General features: G+C 35.2%; 1 protein-coding gene across 3 annotated transcripts in view; it reads left to right on the top strand.

The window, feature by feature from the left end:
- si:ch73-63e15.2 (protein strawberry notch homolog 2) overlaps positions 1–22,107 on the top strand; it is a 55,798-nt gene that overhangs the window by 10,464 nt on the left and 23,227 nt on the right. For 2 of the 3 annotated variants that reach the window (XM_048165082.1, XM_048165074.1), the window contains exons 2-4: positions 3,730–3,912; positions 4,905–4,984; positions 13,136–13,253. In XM_048165082.1, coding sequence (XP_048021039.1) covers positions 3,811–3,912; positions 4,905–4,984; positions 13,136–13,253 — 300 coding nt within the window. In that variant the 5' untranslated portion in view covers positions 3,730–3,810. The remainder of the gene's footprint in view (positions 1–3,729; positions 3,913–4,904; positions 4,985–13,135; positions 13,254–22,107) is intronic. The other variant, XM_048165090.1, reaches the window with a different exon arrangement.

Raw genomic sequence — 22,107 nt, 5'->3', positions numbered from 1 at the left:
TCTTTATGAACTTTTTGAAGCGTCAAAGTTTCAGTTGCATTTCTGTCTATGAGGGACAGAAAGCTCTCAGATTTCATCAAAAAGATCTTCATTTGCGTTCCGAAGATGAACGAAAGTCTTAAGGGTTTGTAATGACATGAGAGTGAGTAATTAATGACAGAATTTTCATTTTTGGGTGAATTAACCCTTTAAATCACAATCCCTCCTGACTTGATTATATGCATAAACTGTTACAGAACGATTTCCTCCCTTCTAGATAATTTCACTCATCAGAACATAAGAGGTTCATTGATCCAAGAACATCGGGGAACCTTGAGCTGACAAAATCTGGAGCTTTTCCCTTGTGAAAGCTCACGAGGATGAGCGACAGAGCTGGATTACTGGAGTCACACGTTCCTGGATGACTTCCACGCGCTCCGGCTCACTGTGACACATCAGAATGTGAGCGGTGACCTTAACTAACTCTTGAGGAAAACATGGGGAACCCCTGATTGTGATCCATGCCACACCGCAAGCCTGAGGACTTTTTTCCCTTACATTATGCATGTTTCCTTTTCTTTCCATTCCCTGAAAGACGAGACATCCCATTGCGAGAGATCAGAGAAGATTAGAGGAACCGCGTGAGGCATCCATCAGGCCATGCGCCTCAGGCACCATGCTGTGGCAACAGTCTCATGCGCTGAGGTCATGAAATAATCTCCTTAGCTTTCGAAATTCACACCATCTGCAAGCCTCTAATGTGACTATCAGACAGGAACTTTTTATCCAGACCTTAAAGGATTAGTTCACTTCAGAATTAAAATTTCCTGATAATGTACTCACCCCCCATGTCATCCTATGTCTTTCTTTCTTCAGTCGAAAAGAAGTTAAGGTTTTTGGGAAATACATATATACATAGTGGACTTTAATGGCTATTAATGGGTTGAAGGTTCAAATTACAGTTTCAGTGCAGCTTCAAAGGATTCTGAACGATCCCAGCCAAGGAATAAGGGTATTATCTAGCAAAACGATTGGTCATTTAAAAAAAAAGAAAAAAAAAAGTGATATATACTTTTTAACCACAAATGCTCGTCTTGCACTGCTCTGCGATGCGCCACGTGTTACGTAGTCACGTTAGAAAGGTCAAGCGTGACGTAGGCGGAAGTACTATGGTAGGGCTAAAAACTCCATCTCATTTTCTCCTCCAACTTCACAATTGTCCGACATCATTTTACCTTTTTTTGTAAAGGGCGTTTGTCTTTGCACGTTCGCTTTTGTTCTTGCTCGGTACTTCCACCTACGTCACGCATGACCTTTCCAATGTGATTACGTTGGAACGTAATGCGTGGTGCAGTGCAAGATTTGTGGTTAAAAAGTACATATATTTTTTTTTTTTTTTTTTTTTGGAAAATGACAGATCATTTCACTAGATAAGACCCTTATTTCTCGGCTGGGATTGTGTAGAGCCCTTTGAATCTGCATTGAAACTGCAATTTCTTCAAAAACCTTAATTTCTTTTTGACGGAAGAAAGAAAGAGATAAACGTGGAGGTGAGTAAGTTATCAGGAAATTTTAATTCTGATGTGAACTAATCCTTTAAACTTCAGTTCTTTTTGCTTGGTTGGTTTTGAAAGCCAAACCAAAGGATTTTCTTTCTTGTTTGAAGGAATTCCCCCTCCTTGTCTCTGCCATTGCTGATTTTCATACTATTTTTAGTAAATAATGAATCCTCCTAAATAATAAATCCTTTTATTGAAATACAATGCATTTAGATGCAACAGGTTTGCAACATGATCAGTCCCAACACAGCAATTCTACTTAAATAATGTCGACTTTATCTTCAAACCTATTTTTAAAAAGGTTATTTATAGTAATAGTTTGCCGAATTCTTCAAGATTACTTTTTTTTACACTATTTTTATACATTTGAAACAAATTGTAAACAAATACATAAACATTCCTTGAGAATAGTAGTGGGATGGAGCATACAGGATGGAGCAAAGGAAATAGAAAGAAAACTCAAAAAATTATGAGATGTTCAAGTAAAAGGTAAAACAGGTAATATGTCCAAATATACTGATTAGTTAATTTACAGTGCAACAAGATGCATAATATCAAATGTCGAGTTTCAAATGGAGTTTTGGCTTCCTTCTCTTTGAATACAACTTCCCAGTTTGTTTCCTTCAATAGACCTTTTATGTGTTTTTTTTTTTTTAATTTTCTGGAATGTTATTTCAAATAAACCAGTGTACAGTTTGTTCCTTGAAAATATCTATCTTGGGTGCTTTCTCATCTTTTTCCCCCCCTTGTCTTCCAGTAAAGATAATGGTGTTTTACTGGAAGAGGACATTTGGGAGCTCAATAGTAATCAGTATTGATTGTCCTTTGTGGCAGGGGGCTAGATAGATGGACACCTCCTCTTACTGGGATGCATTTACTGCCCAGGCATTCGATGGCGTACGAAATATGGATGTAACCTCGGAGTGTTTTTAAAGACAACATGAAATTACAATAATCTTGTTTACTTTCATAATAGATGTCCCTGGTCTCATTATGCATGATTTATCAATGCACATTATTAGAGAAAAACATATTGTATTCATAATCTTAGACTTTTTGCTACTTTTCTTTTCAACTGACATAATCAAGGCTGTGCAGGAAAGGAAAAATAATATTAACCAATAAAATTAAATAATAATATTATTACCATTTCCTTCGTCTAAATGTGTGGTCCCATTTACTGTTGTTCTGCACATTTTTCATGGGCGAGATTCGGTCATTTAGTTGGTCATGCAATCTGACCAAACACTGACCAAGAGAAACCTGCTTGGTTTGTAAGTGACTTCTGTGTGAGTGGTGCTTCATACATCGCTCAATAGACAATGGACCTTTATTGCATGTGAAATTTTGCTGAAATTTGACTATTGTGACCGTGCCTTAATGTTCACTTAAATTTAATCTTTAAAAACAGTGATCATTTTTTAACACTGTTAAATGTAATGATAATAATAGAAATGATAATGATAGAAATGATAATAATGATGGTAGTAATGGTACTCAAAATGAATATCCTTTTTCTAGACTGTATATAATAATGTTGTGATGCCTAAATTCACTTAGAGTTTATTTATACAAAATAGTATAGAATTTTAACCTATCAGTTATCAGACATAACATGAAAATAACTATATCAGCTTGTTTATTGTTGCCTTTTGACTGTTCACTGGCATATTATCAACTTCCTAACAAGAAACACAAGTTGTTTTGTTCTTCAGGCTTCTGAGAATTTCCCTTGCATTTCATTTGTTCTCCCTTCATGTGATTCCAAGATGTTTGTTCTCTTAATTTGAACTGCTCCATGTCTCAATTTTGTATGTTCACAAGGAACTCTACTTAAATATTATCCTTTTGTATATAAGAGCCAGCACACAAGGTTGCATAGTCAATGAAAGCCTTCATCAATGAAAGCCTTCATAAAGGTTGTCGTGTGAACCTTTACGCTCCTTTAGTTGATGATAATAGATCTATTCAGAGAGTTTGCAGAGCAGGAATGAATAATTTTATGCTATAATAATAACAATTCTGTCATCATTTATTCACCCTAGTGTTGTTCCAGATGACTGTTTGTGTCATTTGAGTCTTTCTTCCTGTTGAGAGTCTTTACACTGACAGCATAACTGATTCTTTATGGTCACCAACTTGTTTTTCCACCGTTATGGATGTGCCGTGTCTCCTGTGTTTGTGTACTCAGGTCATGGTGGGAAGACTTTGACTGGATCGCTTAGGTTTATACAGTGTGGGCTTCGGCCATCATGTATGAGACTGCAGTCTGATGCCATCGCTCTCCATTCCGCCTGCTATGGACGGGCACAGCTTCTCACATTCAGACGGACCTCAGCTGGATGCCGGGGCTTTCGTCCTGCCCCCCCCTATGGTAACTCAGATTAGCTCTCTTTCATTTAGCATCACGTGTAAGTGTGTGAAAGTGGTCGCACCAATCACTAACATGACCTAGGTTCGAACCTTCAACCTTTTGGTTACCAGCCTGGATTGTTAACCACAAAACTACACCACCCTCTCGGTACAGGATCAGCACATTTGTTGTGGCAAGACACAATGCTAAGCTACTGTACCTAGCCAAATACTCATAATCGTAATGTTCGTCACTAGTTTCCTTTTTCAAAAACTCAGGTCATTCATTCTGATATCTGGCAAAACCTCAAGACTTTGGTGTATGTGGGTGCCAGAATGACGTCTTTGTGGTGACAGAGTCATTTTAACAGTTGCTAGACTCAATTCCTGATAAAGCGATGCTTTTTCTCGCTGTTTCATTCGAATACCTTTATCTTGCCTTTTCATTTGAATACCTTTAACCTTGTACTGTGACAGTGTTCATTAAAATTCAAAGAAAAAGATGGTTTTAAAGAGGAAAAAGGAACAGTAATGTCAAGATTTGGGCGGTGTTGGAGTACAGTGATGTCATCATGAGTCTAAATATTATTTATATAAATGAAGGGGGTTTCCTGTGGACACACATTTTGGATGTAGACAGAATGACTCGCTATTTTTATGCAGGCTACTTTTGGCTCTGCTCAACATTTTAATCGTTTTAGTTTCTGTTTGATTTGGTGTGTTCTTTTCTTCATTTTCACTTGATTTGTTAGTTTTAGTTTTTCTAGTAAATTTCCTTTTAAAAATAGCTTTAGTATTTATATAAATAAATATAAATATCTATAAATATGTTTAATGCCATTTTCATTTTTTTTTTTTTATTAGAATTTTAGAATTTTTGGTTATCAGCCATAACATAATAGTTGCATCTACTCTTTTTAGTTTATCATATCAGCCAGTAATTTAGTAGCAGTGGTGCATTCCTACCTAACACCTAAACTTTCGCCTCTAAACCTTTCACTTCCTCTATTTCAGAGCCACGTGTTTGCCAACAACCCTTGGAGCTTCCCCCATCAGACCTACAGCTTACCCTGTCCTGTGCAATCTGAAAACCAGTAAGTACCCAGATTTCTGTCTAATCATGATACCTGATAAGGATGAATGACTTGGAGTGTTTTCCAAACCTCTTGGAAACCTAAAAGTGAACAAGAAACCAAAACTTTTCTTAATTAGCATGTGTTCCTGGTGTTACTGTTCACGTTATTCCAAAGGAAAAAAAAAAAAAAACATTTTTGTCTTTGTAATCTTCCTTCAAAATCGATTAAATGGCTTTCATTTTTGGCTGCACATATTTTGGTAGGTAATGGCATTTTTTTTTTTTTTTTTTTTTTTAATTATCCAATCAATCCCTGACATTATCCCAGCTAGGCATGGGCCAGTTACCAGTTTCAAGGTATACCATGGTTTGAAAAGGTCACGGTTTCAAAACCACTCAAATTTTCTGTGATACCGTTCCTGCGGTATGAGCTGTTTTTTATGTCTCGTCAAAGACAGAAAGTGCAGGAATCCCTCAGGCTGTATGCAGGTAGAGAGTAACAGGACCACTCCCCCTCCGGTTGGTGCAAGCAGTCAGTCAGTCACCTGTGTGGATGGCCGAAGAAGGTGAAGGGTGTGGCTGGTAACTGTATGATGATTGAAATCGCAAAATGGCCTTAATCACTAAATATACGTTTTCTAATACATTTATTTAAAGGTGCAATATGTAATATTTTCTGTCCGCTAGAGGTCGCTAGAGGCCTATTCAAAACAAAGGCGTAGCTTGATGACGCCAATTTTGAGTGCAGAATCTTGGGTCTTCACATGTGGTCTTCACATCAGAGCCAGTGGGATAGGACTCATGCAGAAATCATGTTCATGGATGCGATTATTAACATTACTGTAGTATGAAGCAGAGCAGGACAGGAGTGTTGTGGGAGGTGAACGAGGCCGCTGGAGCGATTGCGCAACACACGCCGCGAGCAGCGGAACTTTTATTATGTCACAGTCGTCTGCGCCACTTCCGCTTTTCCGGTCATGAGTATGAGGTAACGCAGCTCTGTTTATCATATTAGATACATTTGAGTGTGTTGAAAATGTTACTCTGTGCATTCGCTTGGTGGCTGCTGTGAGACACTGTTGCACACTAGGGCTGCACGATATATCGCATGAGATTGTCACGCGCATTTCGTCAGTAAAGCCAGTTCCCTGATTACCGCTAAATCGCCATCACCTGCTTTCAAATGGAGCGCCATTTAATACACAGAGCCGTAGATCACTGAAAAGCCACGCAATATCGCGTTCATTATCGAAGCGATTCATCTGCGATATGAACACGATATTGCGTGGCTTTTCAGTGATCTACGGCTCTGTCTATTAAATGCCGCAACATTTGAAAGCAGGTGATGGCGATTTAGCGGTAATCAGGGAACCGGCTTTACTGACGAAATGCGCGTGACAATCTCATGCGATATATCGTGCAGCCCTATTGCACACTGCAGTAAGCTAGATCGATTTTAGAATATAATATTAAATATTGGATGGCTTGTGTTGATAAATGGCATGGAATTAATTTTAAAACGTATTGTATGATGGAGAAAATGCTGTATGACTGTTACTAAAAATAAAGCTGCATCTGATTATGCTATGTTAGCTACTTGACAAAACAGTGTTTTTCTCTGAGGCATGGTAAAGCATGGTACTCACAAAAAATCAAGAAAATTAGATTTGAACAAGACTAAACTATATAACAATAATTAGTTTTCTGTCTATAAATATATCAAAACAGTTGTTCCCTTGTCTATTAAAACATGTAATATATTAAAGTGTCTTTGGTGTTTCCATGGTTTCTACAAAATAAAACCAGAAACCGATGGTAACATGGGTATGATGCAATTGACAGGCGACTCCTCACACGTCCTGGAGCCTTGGTTAAAATTGTAATTTTCTCACGATTTAGAAATAGTTGCAAACATTTGGGATATAGTATAAGTACTCAAGTGTTCAAAATATATAACACTGGCCTAGTGGTTTTTGGATATTTTACTGCAAAATTCGTACATATTGCACCTTTAATGGACGGATTGCTTCAAACAGCTCTGCACGAGCTTGCGCCTCCAATTGCAGGACATTATTAACATGTTTGCCAGGGTTCAAAGTGCCAAATGCGAGTAAAAATAGGCGCTGAAGCGATGTTATTCACCAGTTGCCCGGTAACTTTTAAATGATTTTTGACAATGCATGGATGTGATGTAATGTGTCTTAGTGCGATCTTCAAATCGCAACGTTTGTGATGTAATTATAGAAGCTCAATTATTTAATGTTTGAAAGTAATAAAGACATCCATAGATGTTAGTATTGTAAATTTACTGTTGTTCTGTAAAATAAAAAGTAATAATAATAATTATTTGTATCATATAATAACAACTATATTAATACTTTTTAATATATTCATTATAACTCTATTAATACCTTCTTTTTTGTCTTTAGCTGATCACATGCCTGGCTCAACTTGACTTCAACTTCAAAAAAGTAGTTTTTTAGCCAGACATTTTAAAATTACACATTTTAGAGCTGTAACCACAATACAGTGATACCGTGAAACTGTAAAACCATGATATTTTTGCTTAAGGTTATCATACCATCAAAATCTCATACCGGCCCATGCCTAATCCCAACCTACATTTGTATTTTGTTTCACTCACATATGCATCAGATTGTCTTTAAGAAAAATGTGTTGCCATTGTATTGTGTCTGCTATTTCCACAGGGGAAGCCCTTTTGCAAGTTGAGGCAGTGGTTTTCGGACTTATTTGGCGATAAAAGACCGCATTGCATTTGTAAGCTTAATACAGAATGTCACAACGAGTCTCTTCACATCTGCATGACCCGATAAGATGCAAACGAAAACATCCCTGAGCTTGACATGACATATGATAGGAACTTTATCAACCGGCTCGGTCTGTAACTTTAGTCTTCGCGGTGATGCCCTTGCCACTCCATAATGACTTTTCCTAGAAATCTGTTCTGTTGCGACCCAGTTACACAAAAGACCAGACTCAGTGGGTTTTGTTTAAGAAAAGATTGCAAAGTTAAATGCCAAATTCAAGTTGACCCAAAAATAAAAATCCAGTTGTCATATAGTTTCCAAAACTGTATGACTTTTTTATCGCTGGAGGAACACAAAAGATGATATTTTATTTATTTATTTATTTTTTATTTTTTTACAGTGAAAGTCAATGGGGTCCAAACAGTGTTGTTTTTGGACCCCATTGACTTTCATTGTATGTACAAAAACTGTTTATACATTCTATCTTATGCTACTTTCGCTATCAAAATGTCTGAAAAACAGCTTAAAGAATGTATACAATTCACCACACATACTTCTCTAATGATGTGTCATCATTCGGGAACTGTTGTTATGTCTGATCATTTCATGTTTTCATGTGATCAGGTGGAATCAGAGGTCACGTGAAAGAAGGGGTGTTTTGTTTACAGAGACTGTGGGAAGTCCTCTCTGTATTTATAGCACACAGTAGCATTTTGCCGAAGAAATATGGCATAGGGAAAAGAGGAGTACGAGATATATGTGTGCAAAGGTCAATGCGTTTGAAAACGTCGAAATAAGGGTCTCGGTTTTAGAAAGAATAACAGTTTGTGGTTGATGCTAGCGTCAGTGCTACATCCTGTCCACCCACTCCCTGGTGGAAAAAACATTGTGAAGCATTCACAGAATTTCATAGCTAGCTATGTGAGAACCTTTTAATGGTGCTTTGGCAATTTTTTTTTTTTTAAAGCATCACCTTTTGCAGACAGAATAGGAAAATACCAAACTTCATGGTTATCAGTTTATGCTTCATATTACATTCTTCCAGAGCAAGACACCAGACACCAGATACCAATTTTCCCACTTTAATGAGTCATAGTTAAACAGATGATTCAAATCTCTTGGTGTTTTTAGTTCTGACAACATTGTTATTATATTATATTTTTAAATTGAAGCAAATATAATATTATTATTGTTGCTGTTATTGTCATTAATAATAATAATAATTTGATGCACTATGATATTTTATATTTTAATATTATAAATTTATTTTTATATATATTATATTTATATAATACTACTATTACTATTATATAATACTATTATTTTTATTATTATATAATTATTAATAATGGCAAATAAAAAATAATGATAATTACCTACTGTTAATTAAAAATAAATCTAACAAATAAAATAATAATAATATTAATGGAAATAATAAATAATAATTCAAATTGGATCAGTGATAGACAACCAGACAAGTAGGAATCTTACCTTTACAATTGAAAATAGTACTTCTGGTGCCATATTTAATTTAACACGATGAAAACATGCATTGAAGGATAGTTGTACAGTCTGTTTAACATATTGTGTACCTGGTAGTTGAAAGGGCAGCATATAAAGGTGTCTAGACTTGTATAGCGAATGTTGTTTACCTGACCGCCACAATCTGTCTGAAAGCATTAAAATAGTCAGACAAAAACAGAGATTGATTCAAGAGACTATATACTTTATTAGCATTTATTTACTAGACTGACTGAAAATGATTTTATTGTCCATTTTCCTCCACCGTTTGCTGCAGATACAAGTGATTTTTCTCAGAGGGATATGATTACACAAGACAGAGATGGGGCATTATGGGATGGGTTCAGTGGGTTCCAGAGGTCAGTGCCGAGAGAGTCGTATTGTGTTGATGGAATGTGCCTGAATCGATGTGCCAAGCCTGCGGTGCAATATCATACGAAGGGGATTTCCATATAACCTCTGAGTCTGAGGATATTTAAATATGGACCATTTTATTTGAGGAACACAAATGCACTGCACTGCAAATTCGTGGTTTTGTAATTAAAATAAATGAAATATTTACTTTATTAATAAATACCCCTGGTGTTATAGTGTAGTGTAGTGCAAATTTGTTTTTAAGAATCTTTTATCAAAATGCAACAACTTTCAACTGAAACTGTTACTTTTTATCTGTTGATGTAGCCAAGTCAGTATGAGCAAAGTTTATATGAGCAAAGATTATAAAATTATATAAACCAGAAATATCATAGCCTTCCATCTAATCAAATCCTGCATATATTAGGTACTACTTAATATTCAATTTCACTGATTTCAGATTTACACATTCCTTATTGTTCATTAAAAATACATAACAAAACTATACTAATAGCATCAACAACTGTTGTCCATTTTGGTAGAATAATTTTTGCCAAATTGTCTTGGTTCAGTATGATGCATATGCTACCATTCAAAAGTTTGGGGTCGGTGAGATTTTTTTAAAATGTTTTTGAAAGAAGTCTTTTCTGCTCACCAAGGCTACATTTAATAGTATTGATTATTATTGCATTTAATAATTTTGATTAAAATTGCAGTAAAACAGTATTATTGTGAAATATTATTAAAAGAAGTTTTCTATATGAATATATTTTAATATATACTGCTCAAAAAATTAAAGGAACACTTTGAAAACACATCAGATCTCAATGGGGAAAAATATCATGTTGGTTATCTATAGTGATATGGACTGAGTAATGTGTTAGGAATGAAAGGATGCCACATCGTTTGATGGAAATGAAAATTATCAACCTACAGAGGACTGAATTCAAAGACACCCTGAAAATCAAAGTGAAAAAATGATGCAGCAGGCTAGTCCATTTTGCTGAAATTTCATTGCAGCAACTCAAAATGGTGCTCAGTAGTTTGTATGGCCTCCATGAGCATGTATGCATGCCTGACAATGTTGGGGCATGCTCCTAATGTGATGACGGATGGTGTCCTGGGGTATTTCCTCTCAGATCTGGACCAGGACATCACTGAGCTCCTGGACAGTCTGAGGTGCAACCGGGTGGTGTCGGATGGACCAAAAAAAAATCTCCCAGAGGTGATCTATTGGATTTAGGTCAAGCGAGCATGGGGGCCATTCAGTGGTATCAATTCCTTCATCCTCCAGGAACTGCCTGCATACTCTCGCCACATTAGGCCGGGCATTGTCGTGCACCAGGAGGAACCCAGGACCCACTGCACCAGTGTAGGGTCTGACAATGGGTCCAAGGATTTCATCCCAATACCTAATGGCAGTCAGGGTGCCATTGTCTAGCCTGTAGAGGTCTGTGCGTCCCTCCATGGATATGCCTCCCCAGACCATCCCTGACCCACCACCAAACCGGTCATGCTGAACGATGTTACAGGCAGCATAATGTTCTCCACGGCTTCTCCAGACCCTTTCACGTCTGTCACATGTGCTCAGGGTGAACTTGCTCTCATCTAAAAAGCACAGGGTGCCAGTGGCGGACCTGCTAATTCTGGTGTTCAATGGCAGATGCCAATCGAGCTCCAGAAACCCTTATGAAGTCTGTTTCTGATTGTTTGGTCAGAGACGTTCACACTAGTGGCCTGCGGCTCATGCTACCAGTAGTGACACTGACCCTAGCCAAATGCAAAACTAGTGAAAAACAGTCAGAAAAGATGAGTTGGGAAAAAAAGTCATTGGCCTCCACCTGTAAAACCATTCCTGTTTTGGGAGTTGTCTCATTGTTGCCCATCTAGTGCACGTGTTGTTAATTTCATTAATACCAAAGCAGCTGAAACTGATTAACAACCCCTTCTGCTATTTAACTCACCAGATCAATATCCCAGGAGTTTAAATGACTAAAAATGATGCTATTCTCTGATTAAAAAGTGTTCCTTTAATTTTTTTGAGCAGTGTATAATATAATTTATATTAGGGCTGGGCGATATATCGCATGCAATTGTCACGCGCATTTCGTCAGTAAAGCCACTGATAAGCTACGCAATATCGCGTTCACTATTGCAGATGAATCGCCTTCGATAATGAACGCGATATTGCGTAGCTTATCAGTGATCTACGGCTCTGTCTATTAAATGCCGCTCCATTTGAAAGCAGGTGATGGCGATTTAGCAGTAATCAGGGAACCGGCTTTACTGACGAAATGCGCGTGACAATCGCATGCGATATATCGCCCAGCCCTAATTTATATATTAATTAAATATATCATTAATATAATTTATTCCTGTGATGATTTCCAGCATCATTACTCCAGTCTTCAGTGTCACATGATCATACTAATATGCTGATTTGCTGATCAAGAAACATTTCTGATTATTATCAATGTTGGAAATGGTTGTGCTGCTTAATATTTTTGTGGAAACATGATACATTTTCTCATGATTCTTTGATTTATTGATAGTTCAAAAGAACAGCATGTATTTGATATATAAAACATTTGTAACATTCTAAAAATCTTTACTGACACTTTAGATCATTTATGTATCCATTTATGTATCCTTGCTAAATAAAATTAAAGAACAAAAACTGACCCTAAACTTTTTTTATGTACATTATTCATAAAGTGGGGGCTTCTATTTTGTTTTTATAATTTTAATATAATTTTTAAAAATTATAAAATTAAGTTACATAATCAGCACAACCATTTCAATGACGGATTGAAAAAATATACATTTTCCTGTTAAATAATTATTTATTTTGCATCATAATGCCTCTTTGTTTTACATTGTTCAACATTCTGTAATTCTGTATATTTAGAAATTTTAAATCCCAGATGCTGAAAGTCACATATGCTCAATGTCAGCTTCCTGTCTAATATATCTTCCTAACTAGCAACACGACAAAAATATCCATCTCGGAGTGAAGCTTCCTGAAATGTAATGTGGTGATTTCCTACAAAGTGAGAGACAGAGAACTGAAAGTGAATGTCACATGATGCGCATGACTCGTATGGTAGTTAATGAATGAATGTCACATGATGGGAGGCCGTCGGTGGAGGCACTTTAACGATCTCAAACACACTGATCTCTACAGTCTATTCAAATATACACATTTGTGAAACGCGCAGTTCACCCAAATAGACAATGCAGTCATCATTTTCTTATTTTTTGCATATGTTCTCCTTAAATATGTGTTCTAATGTGTCATTCACATCGACTTGTTTATAATGTGCACTTATAAAAGTCATTATGTGTATTTGTTTTTGTTTTTTATGTCCCATCCTGACTTTTTTCGGTCACATTGCTGTCATTATGTTTTCATGACACCAAAAACTGTGAATTTCCCTCTTCCTTTTTTTTTGTTTACTCTGCTCGTGATCCGTCACGAAGTTAATTCCTAATGCTGCGCTTACATTCATTTTGTCACATCTCTCCAGGCAGCACCTTTTAAACGGCCAATCAGACATGCACACGGATTTGTTTCCCAATGGCCCCAGTGACTTCGACTTCGACTTCCCCGGCTTGGATCTCTCTCGGAACGGAGACCTCTTTCAGGTAAGGCCCTGCTGTTTGTGATATTGGCGTGTCTTGAAGGCTTTGATCCTCCTCGTGTTGCGTTCACGGCTGATGAAATGGCGTCTAGACAGGATTAAGACTGTGTTTGTCATCTCACAAAGACTTGTCATTGATGAGCAGATATAGTTACATGGCTGTTTGAGAATTAAATATCTGTAGTATTTTTTTCTTTTTTGTTGTCTTTTATAATTATCACAGTTTTTTTTTATGTAAGTTTAAGTTTTCAGTTTTATTTTTATCTTTTCATAGAGATTCAAGCACACTTAAAGTCTGTAAATCCTGTTTGAGTGGATTAGACTGGCAAAAAAATTTTTTGCTACTACATAACTTTTTTTGTTAGCTTCTGTAAAACAATCACGATTATGATTATTGACATAAGCAAGCATTATCTATTTTGGGCAATATTGAGATCACAACTATTTCACATAATCAGTCATTTATTTTACTTTAAAATAAACTTACTATACTCACAAATACTATAAATAATATACTCACATAATCCGAAGCATGCATGCAAAAGATCCATTTGAGGGTTATATTAGCTGTGTGAACTAATATTTAAAGGGGCTGCAGCCTGAATCGGTGCATAGTTAATGATGCCCCAAAATAGGCAGTTAAAAAAATTAATTAAAAAAAATCTATTGGGTATTTTGAGCTGAAACTTCAGACACATTCAGGGGACACCTTAGACTTATTACATCTTGTGAAAGAACATTCTAGGGCACCTTTAATCATGATTAATTGCATCCAATATAAAATGTTAAATATAAATATTTTATATATAAATATTTTTTTTTAAATATACATACATGTGTGTGTTTTTATATATACAAAATAAATATACACAGTACATATATGTACTATATATATTATATATAGTATATATTATGCACAATATATATAAACACAAACTTTTATTTTGGATGCAATTAATCGCGATTAATCATTTGAAAGCACTACTTTCAACAAAAGTTTCTTTGTAAACTCTGCAAATGACAGCTGTTAAGTGACTAAATGACAGTGGACGGGGGCCTATGGTGCGATGATGTATAACTATTCATCAGTTCTTGCTCTGGAGGCACAGATCCCACAATATCAATACGAGGCATTAAAGGGATAGTTCACCCAAAAATGAAAATTAGCCCATGATTTACTCACCCTCAAGCCATCCTAGATGTATATCACTATCTTCTTTCAGGACAACTTTATACAGAATGCGCAAGTTGATTTGCGGCGGAAGAGTATCTTTGACCTGACGCACTACATAATGATGAACACGGAAGCGCAGAGGAGAGAGCAAAACAAATCAACGGTCATGGATTATAAGTCTAAAACGAGAATTTTTAAAGAGAAATGTCAGAGGATTTCGATATAAGAGAAGAGGAGTTTGAGTTTGTTGCACAGCCGTATTTGTTTGAACCGTGAGAGACGTCTAAGCTTGCGCTACTCCTACATTCTGCGTCATACATCGCGTCAGAGGATTACTCCTATGTCGACGCGCGCATTCTGCGTACGGTCATCCCTCGGAAGCTATTTATTTGAATTTATAATGTTTTAAACATGGATATTTTTCTCACAAAAACACATCGTTTCGCTTCAGAAGGCCTTTATTAACCCCCTGGAGTCATATGGATTACTTTTTTCTTTTTTTTTTATGGATGGATGCATTATTTTTGGCTTCAAAACGTGCCCACCCCCCATTCACAACCATTATAAACCTTGGAAGACTAAAGATATTTTTAACTTATCTCTGATTGTGTTCATCTGAAAGAAGTAGTCATATACATCTAGGATGGCTTGAGGGTGAGTAAATCATGGGCTAATTACTATCCCTTTAAATTCTTTGTTTATAATGAGGAGGACGTTTTAAGCTATGAAACTTGCCAGATGTTTTAATGGTACACAGACCACTTATATGTCAAAAGATCAAGGCAAATTAGTTTTCTCATGTCATGACCCCTTTAAACATATAGTTTTTCAGACAGATGAAAAATTAAATGCAACTAACCATATTATCATGTGAGTTTACAAAATAAATACACTTTTGCACAGTTGGTACTTTGTCACAAACTAATTCGTCACTTGTACGGGTTGCATGACATCTCAGTATTTTGTGATGATTTGTAATGATTGGAAGATTTTTTTTTTTTTTTTTTGGTGCTGCGTTTGGTACTGGATTGCCACGTAAGAACCATGTTTAGAAAGTGCTGGAGTGTAGAACGAGAAACCTTAACCCCAAAGAAACATTACAGCAAAAAAAAGAGCTCTTCATGTAAATATTTTTTCAAATATAAAACAGGTTTTTGAACAGGTTTTCCCCGTCTGCCATTGTTCCACTCTCTGCCATGCTTCCACTTTCATTTTTATGTAACAAATCATTTTTAAAAGAAAAGGTGCCTCCCAAACAGGACAGACCAAAAGACTCAAGCTGCCTGACATGATTCATTTCACTCATCACGTTTGGAGCTGCGTCCTGCCGCCTATAAGTAGAACATAATGGGGATTAAATCTGGATCCACCCACTGTGTAGGAGTCAAGACACCAGCAACAAGTTTTCTGGCTCTGGGCAGCGCTGTAGCGCTTTAATTGCCACGCGCTCTGACACTGTAACAGAATCACTCAAGCAGTGGTTTCAGGTTCCCGCCCCGCCGTAGCTAAGTTTAAGTGTTTGTAACATTACAGGAACATTACCTCAGCGACTAAATAAAGCTGTAATAAAATGACAAAAAATAAAGCTATATTAAGGCATGTCATCACCTTTTTGAGAGTGCAGGATGATGGGGAAACTCACCAAAGAGAAAAACACTCAAGTGAAGAATTTAGACTGGAGGATTAAGCTAAAACATATTAATTGAATTATATTTATTGAATATTATATAAAGCTTGACAATTATTATTTATATATTTTATAAATAATTATAATATTTTATTTATAAAATATATAAATAATAATTGTCAAGCTTTATATAATATTCAATAAATATAATTTAACTAATTTATGTGTATTTAAATAAACACAAAATATCTATATATATTATATATATATATATATATATATATATATAAGATATTTTTTCTTAAATATACATGAATATTTGTTTATTTAAATATATACATAATAATTATACACAGAACAAACACACTTATATTACGTAAACACAGACTCTTATTTTGGACACGATAATCACGATTATCGTTGAAAAGCCCTAATTTTGACTATATTTTATTTATATATATTTATATACTGTATATGATACGGTACATTAATATTAATTATTAATATTAAATCATATTTTCAGCCTTTTTCCAATATTCAAAATATTTCTTCAGTTTCAGAGAAAAGCTGACAAATATTATTTAAATATTATTTAAATAAAAAATATGATTAATTTCATAATTATTACTTAATTTAGACCATTTTTATTATGATTAATAAATCATTTTACATATTTAAAATCATATTAAATCATCTTGAATGTTAGATACACTGACAAATAATTCTTTACATATTTATTTAAATATTATATAAATAATCAATTATACAAGTTTGTTTAATATTATTATTTTTGACTCTGTATAGCAGAAATGGCTTTAAAATTTAAATAATGTGTTGTATATGTTTCTCTTGCTGTCCCTCTTTAAACTCACTAAATCATTAAATTTTATTTCCAAATACCCAAATTGAATGATTTAGTGAGTTTAATTAGCAATGCTAAGGTCAAATAAAAAGCACATTTTTATTAGTGTCAGATGAAATCTACCGTTTGCTATGTCTATCGTCAGGGCTTTGGTCTAGTATAATTGGATTTAAACATGTCTGGGTGATTCAGACTCAAGAAAGGTGGATGGTGAGTAAGACCCCCTCTGTTGTGGTTAGTGCCATGCTCTTCTTCAAGAGATCTCAGTCATGGTGCCCAGCTGCTGCTATAGGGAAGACACTCATGACAGTAGAGCCCTCCAGTACTGCAGACTCAATTTGTAAATAAGTTTTCAAAGCTGTGAGCTTGTTCAGGATGTAGTTCCTCATCATATGAAGCTTTTTCAGGATTTCCTCTTTTTGTTTAGACACGAGTTGTTGTTTACAGGATGTACGACCGTACAATCAAAATAAAGATGCACCGCAAATCTTCTAGCCTCCCACCCACAGCTTGTTGCTCTATTTAAGATGCACAGGTTTAGTTTGTGTTGGATCTCTTGTTTTCCAATAACTGAATAGTGATTTTGATTAGTTTATCCATCTATTTTTTTAATTCTTTCTTTTTTTTTTCAATAATATAATTTTATTATATACTACCAATAATACTATTAATTGTATTATTAATATTATTTATAAATGTTCAATATAAACTGTGATAAATGTTTTATTTTATAAATTTAATATATGCTGCATCATGTTTTGGACTTTTTTCTGCATTGTGGTGGATATTTATAATTTACATACAATCAGGCTACATGTTAGCCTGGACAATGGATATTTTTGTGTATTTGAAGTTAAGGGTTTGTTGACATTCATTTATACTTTTCCCCCCCTTTTTTTCTCATTATATATTTAAACCACATTGACATTCTTGCTGATCACACAGCAATATCACATCAACTCTTTTTAGCTTCTTTCTGTTGATCGTCACCTGTCACATGTATTGTAGTCATGCACCTGCCCTGAGATTGTAGAAAAGTGTGCAGCTGTGCAAAACCACAGAGCTCTACTGAACCCAGACTAGTGCATGAAGAGACAGTGGCTAAACTGGAAAATGCATTGATTCTGTATACGCTCATGCATGCACCTGCATTTATAAACAATACTAAATGTAGTAATGAATGCAGGTGCATTACACATGCATATAGTTTTTTTTTTTTCTAGCACAGCTTTACATTTTGCTTCTAATTGACTAAAAATAGTATTTTTAAGGAGAAAGGAGGCATTTTCATGAACTAAAGTATTCATTTGCTTCTGTTTCACGAGTGAAAGCATTCCTCTTGTTTTTTTAGCTTTGATGAGCATGTAAGAAGTCACTGTGTTTCGCAAACTAAAGGAAAAGAGATCTTACCTGAACTCTACAACACAAGAGATTGTGAAACCGCAGGCCAACCACAAAGCTCACAGATCTACATGCATTTGCGTACTCCTGTCACAGGCACGTTTTGTAGGGCATGCATCATCATCGTCATCTCTGGGAGGGTCTTTGGAACGCCATTTTTTCCCCTCATGAACTACTTAAAGCATTTGAACACTCTGCAGAGATTCATTTAAATGTTAAGATGGCTTTAAGTGGGAGGTTGCCAAAACTGAATTGCCGTAAGTGGATTTTAGAGGAAACGTACAGTCGTTAATATAGCCTACACCATTTAGACTTAACTGGAAGCCATTTTCCTGTACACCTTCCAAGGAAAGAAGATTTATCTTATAGATTTATATCTATATAAGATAGATTTATATCTATCTCTATATACATAATAAGGCTTGCTACGGTAGTTGGTGTTACCGTTGTTCAGTCACATCACCGATTTCATCACTTGGCCACCGCGGCACAGAGGCCTTTTTTTTTTTTAGTTTAACACGTTAAAAATATTAAACGCAGTTAACACAGTATCTGTTTTTCTGCGTTATATGATCAAGCTCTAATTCATGCAAATGCTTTTAAACCATTCAAGCATGACAAGACAAAAGAGAACGCGGTGTCTGTGAATGTCCTGCCTATGTGACACACACACACTACACGCGCCAATATTGAGTTCTCTTCCGCACTTGAACGAACGATAACACACACAAATTATGCCAAAATGTCCGTTTTGTCAAGTGTCCTCATAAGAGCAATCTTAAAAAATGAGTTAAATTAAAGGTCCCGTTTTTCGTGGTTTTTTGAAGCTTTGATTGTGTTTATAGTGTGCAATATAACATGTGTTCATGTTTCGCGTGTAAAAAAACACAGTATTTTTCACATAATTTACTTATCTGTATACCGCTGTTTCCACTGTCATAAAAACGGGCTGATGACTTCCTTGTTCTATGAAGTCCCTCCTTCAGAAATACGTAACGAGTTCTGATTGTGCCAGCGGTTCCTGTGTTGTGATTCGACAGCAGCTTAGCGAACCTTGCCCGGAAAGGTCACGCCTCTTACCATAACGTGGAGATGCACGTGCTCAGTGTTATTGTAAACATGTCTTTAATTTTACCCTATCAATTTGAGCCGGAATCAGACCCGGTGATTGGACTGCGGGATGAAAATAACAGCGTTTCGACGACATGGCGACAAACACACTCTACAAACGCAACTCTTGTGTATTCCTGTGGGCGGAGGTTAGTCAAAGAACTGTTTTAGTGACGTCATTAAAGAAGGAAGTAGAGGGATGTAGTCCAAACTGGCCGTTCGATGTAGGCGACTTCTGTTAAATAAAATATCTCGCTTGGCATTGAACTTTGAGCTTTAAAATTTTACAGATTTTATTTATACTCTAACAACAACATTACACACTAACTAAAGTTTGAAACATGGGATCACGAAGAACGGGACCTTTAAGTCTTAAATGAACGTAAAGGTTTGTGATAAAATGGGACGCGTGTCAGATCTGCGTCGTGTGCAGCAGCGGCAGATCTTAAAGTGTCATTAATGTGAATCAAAGAACAAAGGTAAGAGAGAGAATTACTCACTGCTCTTGACTAAAGAACTTAAACGTTGTGTTCTTTATTTATTTGGTTCCACAGTTTCCACGGTTTGGTTTTCAGTTTATATAAACGTTGTGTAAGTTAGCCTATTTGTTATTTTATATTAGGCCTAGCATGGTGTATTCTTAATCGTTCTGTTAATAAACATTCTATGTTTAATATAAGTGAGTTTGTTATTGTACTGTTTTGTTGTTGTGTTTTTCAGTAAGAATAATAACTCGCCATAAAATGTTTTAATTCAATAAAATTATGTATTTATATACTTTAATATATAAATGATAAGATTTTTTATATATATATATTAGGGCTGTCAAAAATTTAAAATTTTTTAATCTATTTAATTACATGATACATGATATGGCGATGAATTAATCTAATTAATCATAATTTAATTGCACATCAATTTTGGCTGATAAATTTACCCCAAAAGATAATTTGAAGTCATTATTGTGTAAAGCATCAAATAGACATTACAATAAGTAGCTTCAGAAAGAAATTTTTTTATTCAATTCAACATAGAATTTTTTACACATGAACTTTTGGACCATGAGGTTGAGTAAATGATGACTGAATTTTCATTTTTGGGTGAATTATACCTTTTAAGATTTTTTTAATTAATATGGAAATATGAAGGTGGCGATAAATGTCTTAATGACTTATTTGCTTTTGAATAGCTCTCGCTGTACTTTGATGTCATACACCGATCGGTCCGTGTAGCACTGCTTCAAGTACAGCAAGTCTTTTATGAATGGTCCGCTGAATCATTGGTTTGGTTTCACTTGGTTTGTTCAAAACGTGGATTCAGAAATGAAACACTGCTGTGCATTGCACAGAGACGAACAGTTCTGATTTGTCTTTGTATTTTCATTGGCAAAAATGAACAAAACAGACAATATTGTGTCTAAAATAACATATATATATATATATATATATATATATATATATATATATATATATATATATATATATATAAAACTTCTTATTTACTTAACTGTTGTATAAATCAGTATTGCATTTGCACTCGTTATATAGGCTATGGGACAAAAACAGCACGTGTGAAATATTGCACTCGTTACTCGTGTGATATTGCTTAACTCATATGATCTAAACATGAGACATAAAACTCAAACAGGGACATTTTTGCCCCCATATCTTGAATTTTAGGGCCAATGTTTTTCTCAAATTTTTCATATTTTTATGTATTTTTAACCCTCTGGTGCTGTTTGGACATTTTTACCCGAAAAATTTAACATTTACTTTTTTAGAATATTTTACTTTATCGGAATAGTACGAAACTTGGCAAGGGTTTAGGCACTTGATATGTGATCACAAAAAAAATAAAATCATGCACATGATTCAAAAAGGTTAAATGGTCCTTAAAAAAAAAAAGTCACACCTGTACTGTTCATGGTCAAAAATGACCGCATTGGAAATGAAGCAGATTTCATCTAGTGGAAATGTTTGGTACTGTGCCCAAACAAAATCTTACTGAAAGCTCATTTTTTGAGATAGCAGCCTCAAATATGGAACACAGCTTGTTTAGATTTAATTAAAATAAAAATAAACATTTCTGTCATTTTTGACCACCATGTGAGCAGCACCAGAGGGTTAAATTAATGTAGTTTTTTATTAATTTTGTTTTGTAACAAATGTTTTTCTTTTTTAAATATATGACCATTTCTAGAGTTTTGTTTGTTCTAACTACAATGGTGACTATTATATATAATATAAAATGTATGTAGTTCATATATATATATATATATATATATATATATATATATATAAAATAATAACCAACATTATGTTTGTAAAAATTGTGCATTGTTAGTTCATGATACATAATGCTCTACCTAACAGTATAATATACACAATTTTTGTAAAGTTCATAGTGTCAAATAATGGCACATCTTTCTCATACCTCCCCCTCAGTGGAAGGATATTAACTGTACTGGAAGCTAATAAGTGAGTCATGTTTACTGATATCTTTGTAATACTGATTCACACTGATTCACAGGCGCCATTCTGTCGTCGGGGCTACCGGTCACTGGCCATGATGTGCCTCCACAAGACATCGATTTCTATTACAAGCCATCACGGGACTCCAAACTGATTAGGCTACCTTAGATGGCCTTTTTTTCCCATAAGCATCCCAGGCAGGTGTTTATTCCA

The sequence above is a fragment of the Megalobrama amblycephala genome, linkage group LG2 (assembly GCF_018812025.1).
Source record: "Megalobrama amblycephala isolate DHTTF-2021 linkage group LG2, ASM1881202v1, whole genome shotgun sequence".
NCBI lineage: Eukaryota > Metazoa > Chordata > Actinopteri > Cypriniformes > Xenocyprididae > Megalobrama > Megalobrama amblycephala.
The sequence above is the reverse complement of the archived record's forward strand: the minus strand, read 5'-3'. Positions and strand labels throughout refer to the sequence as shown.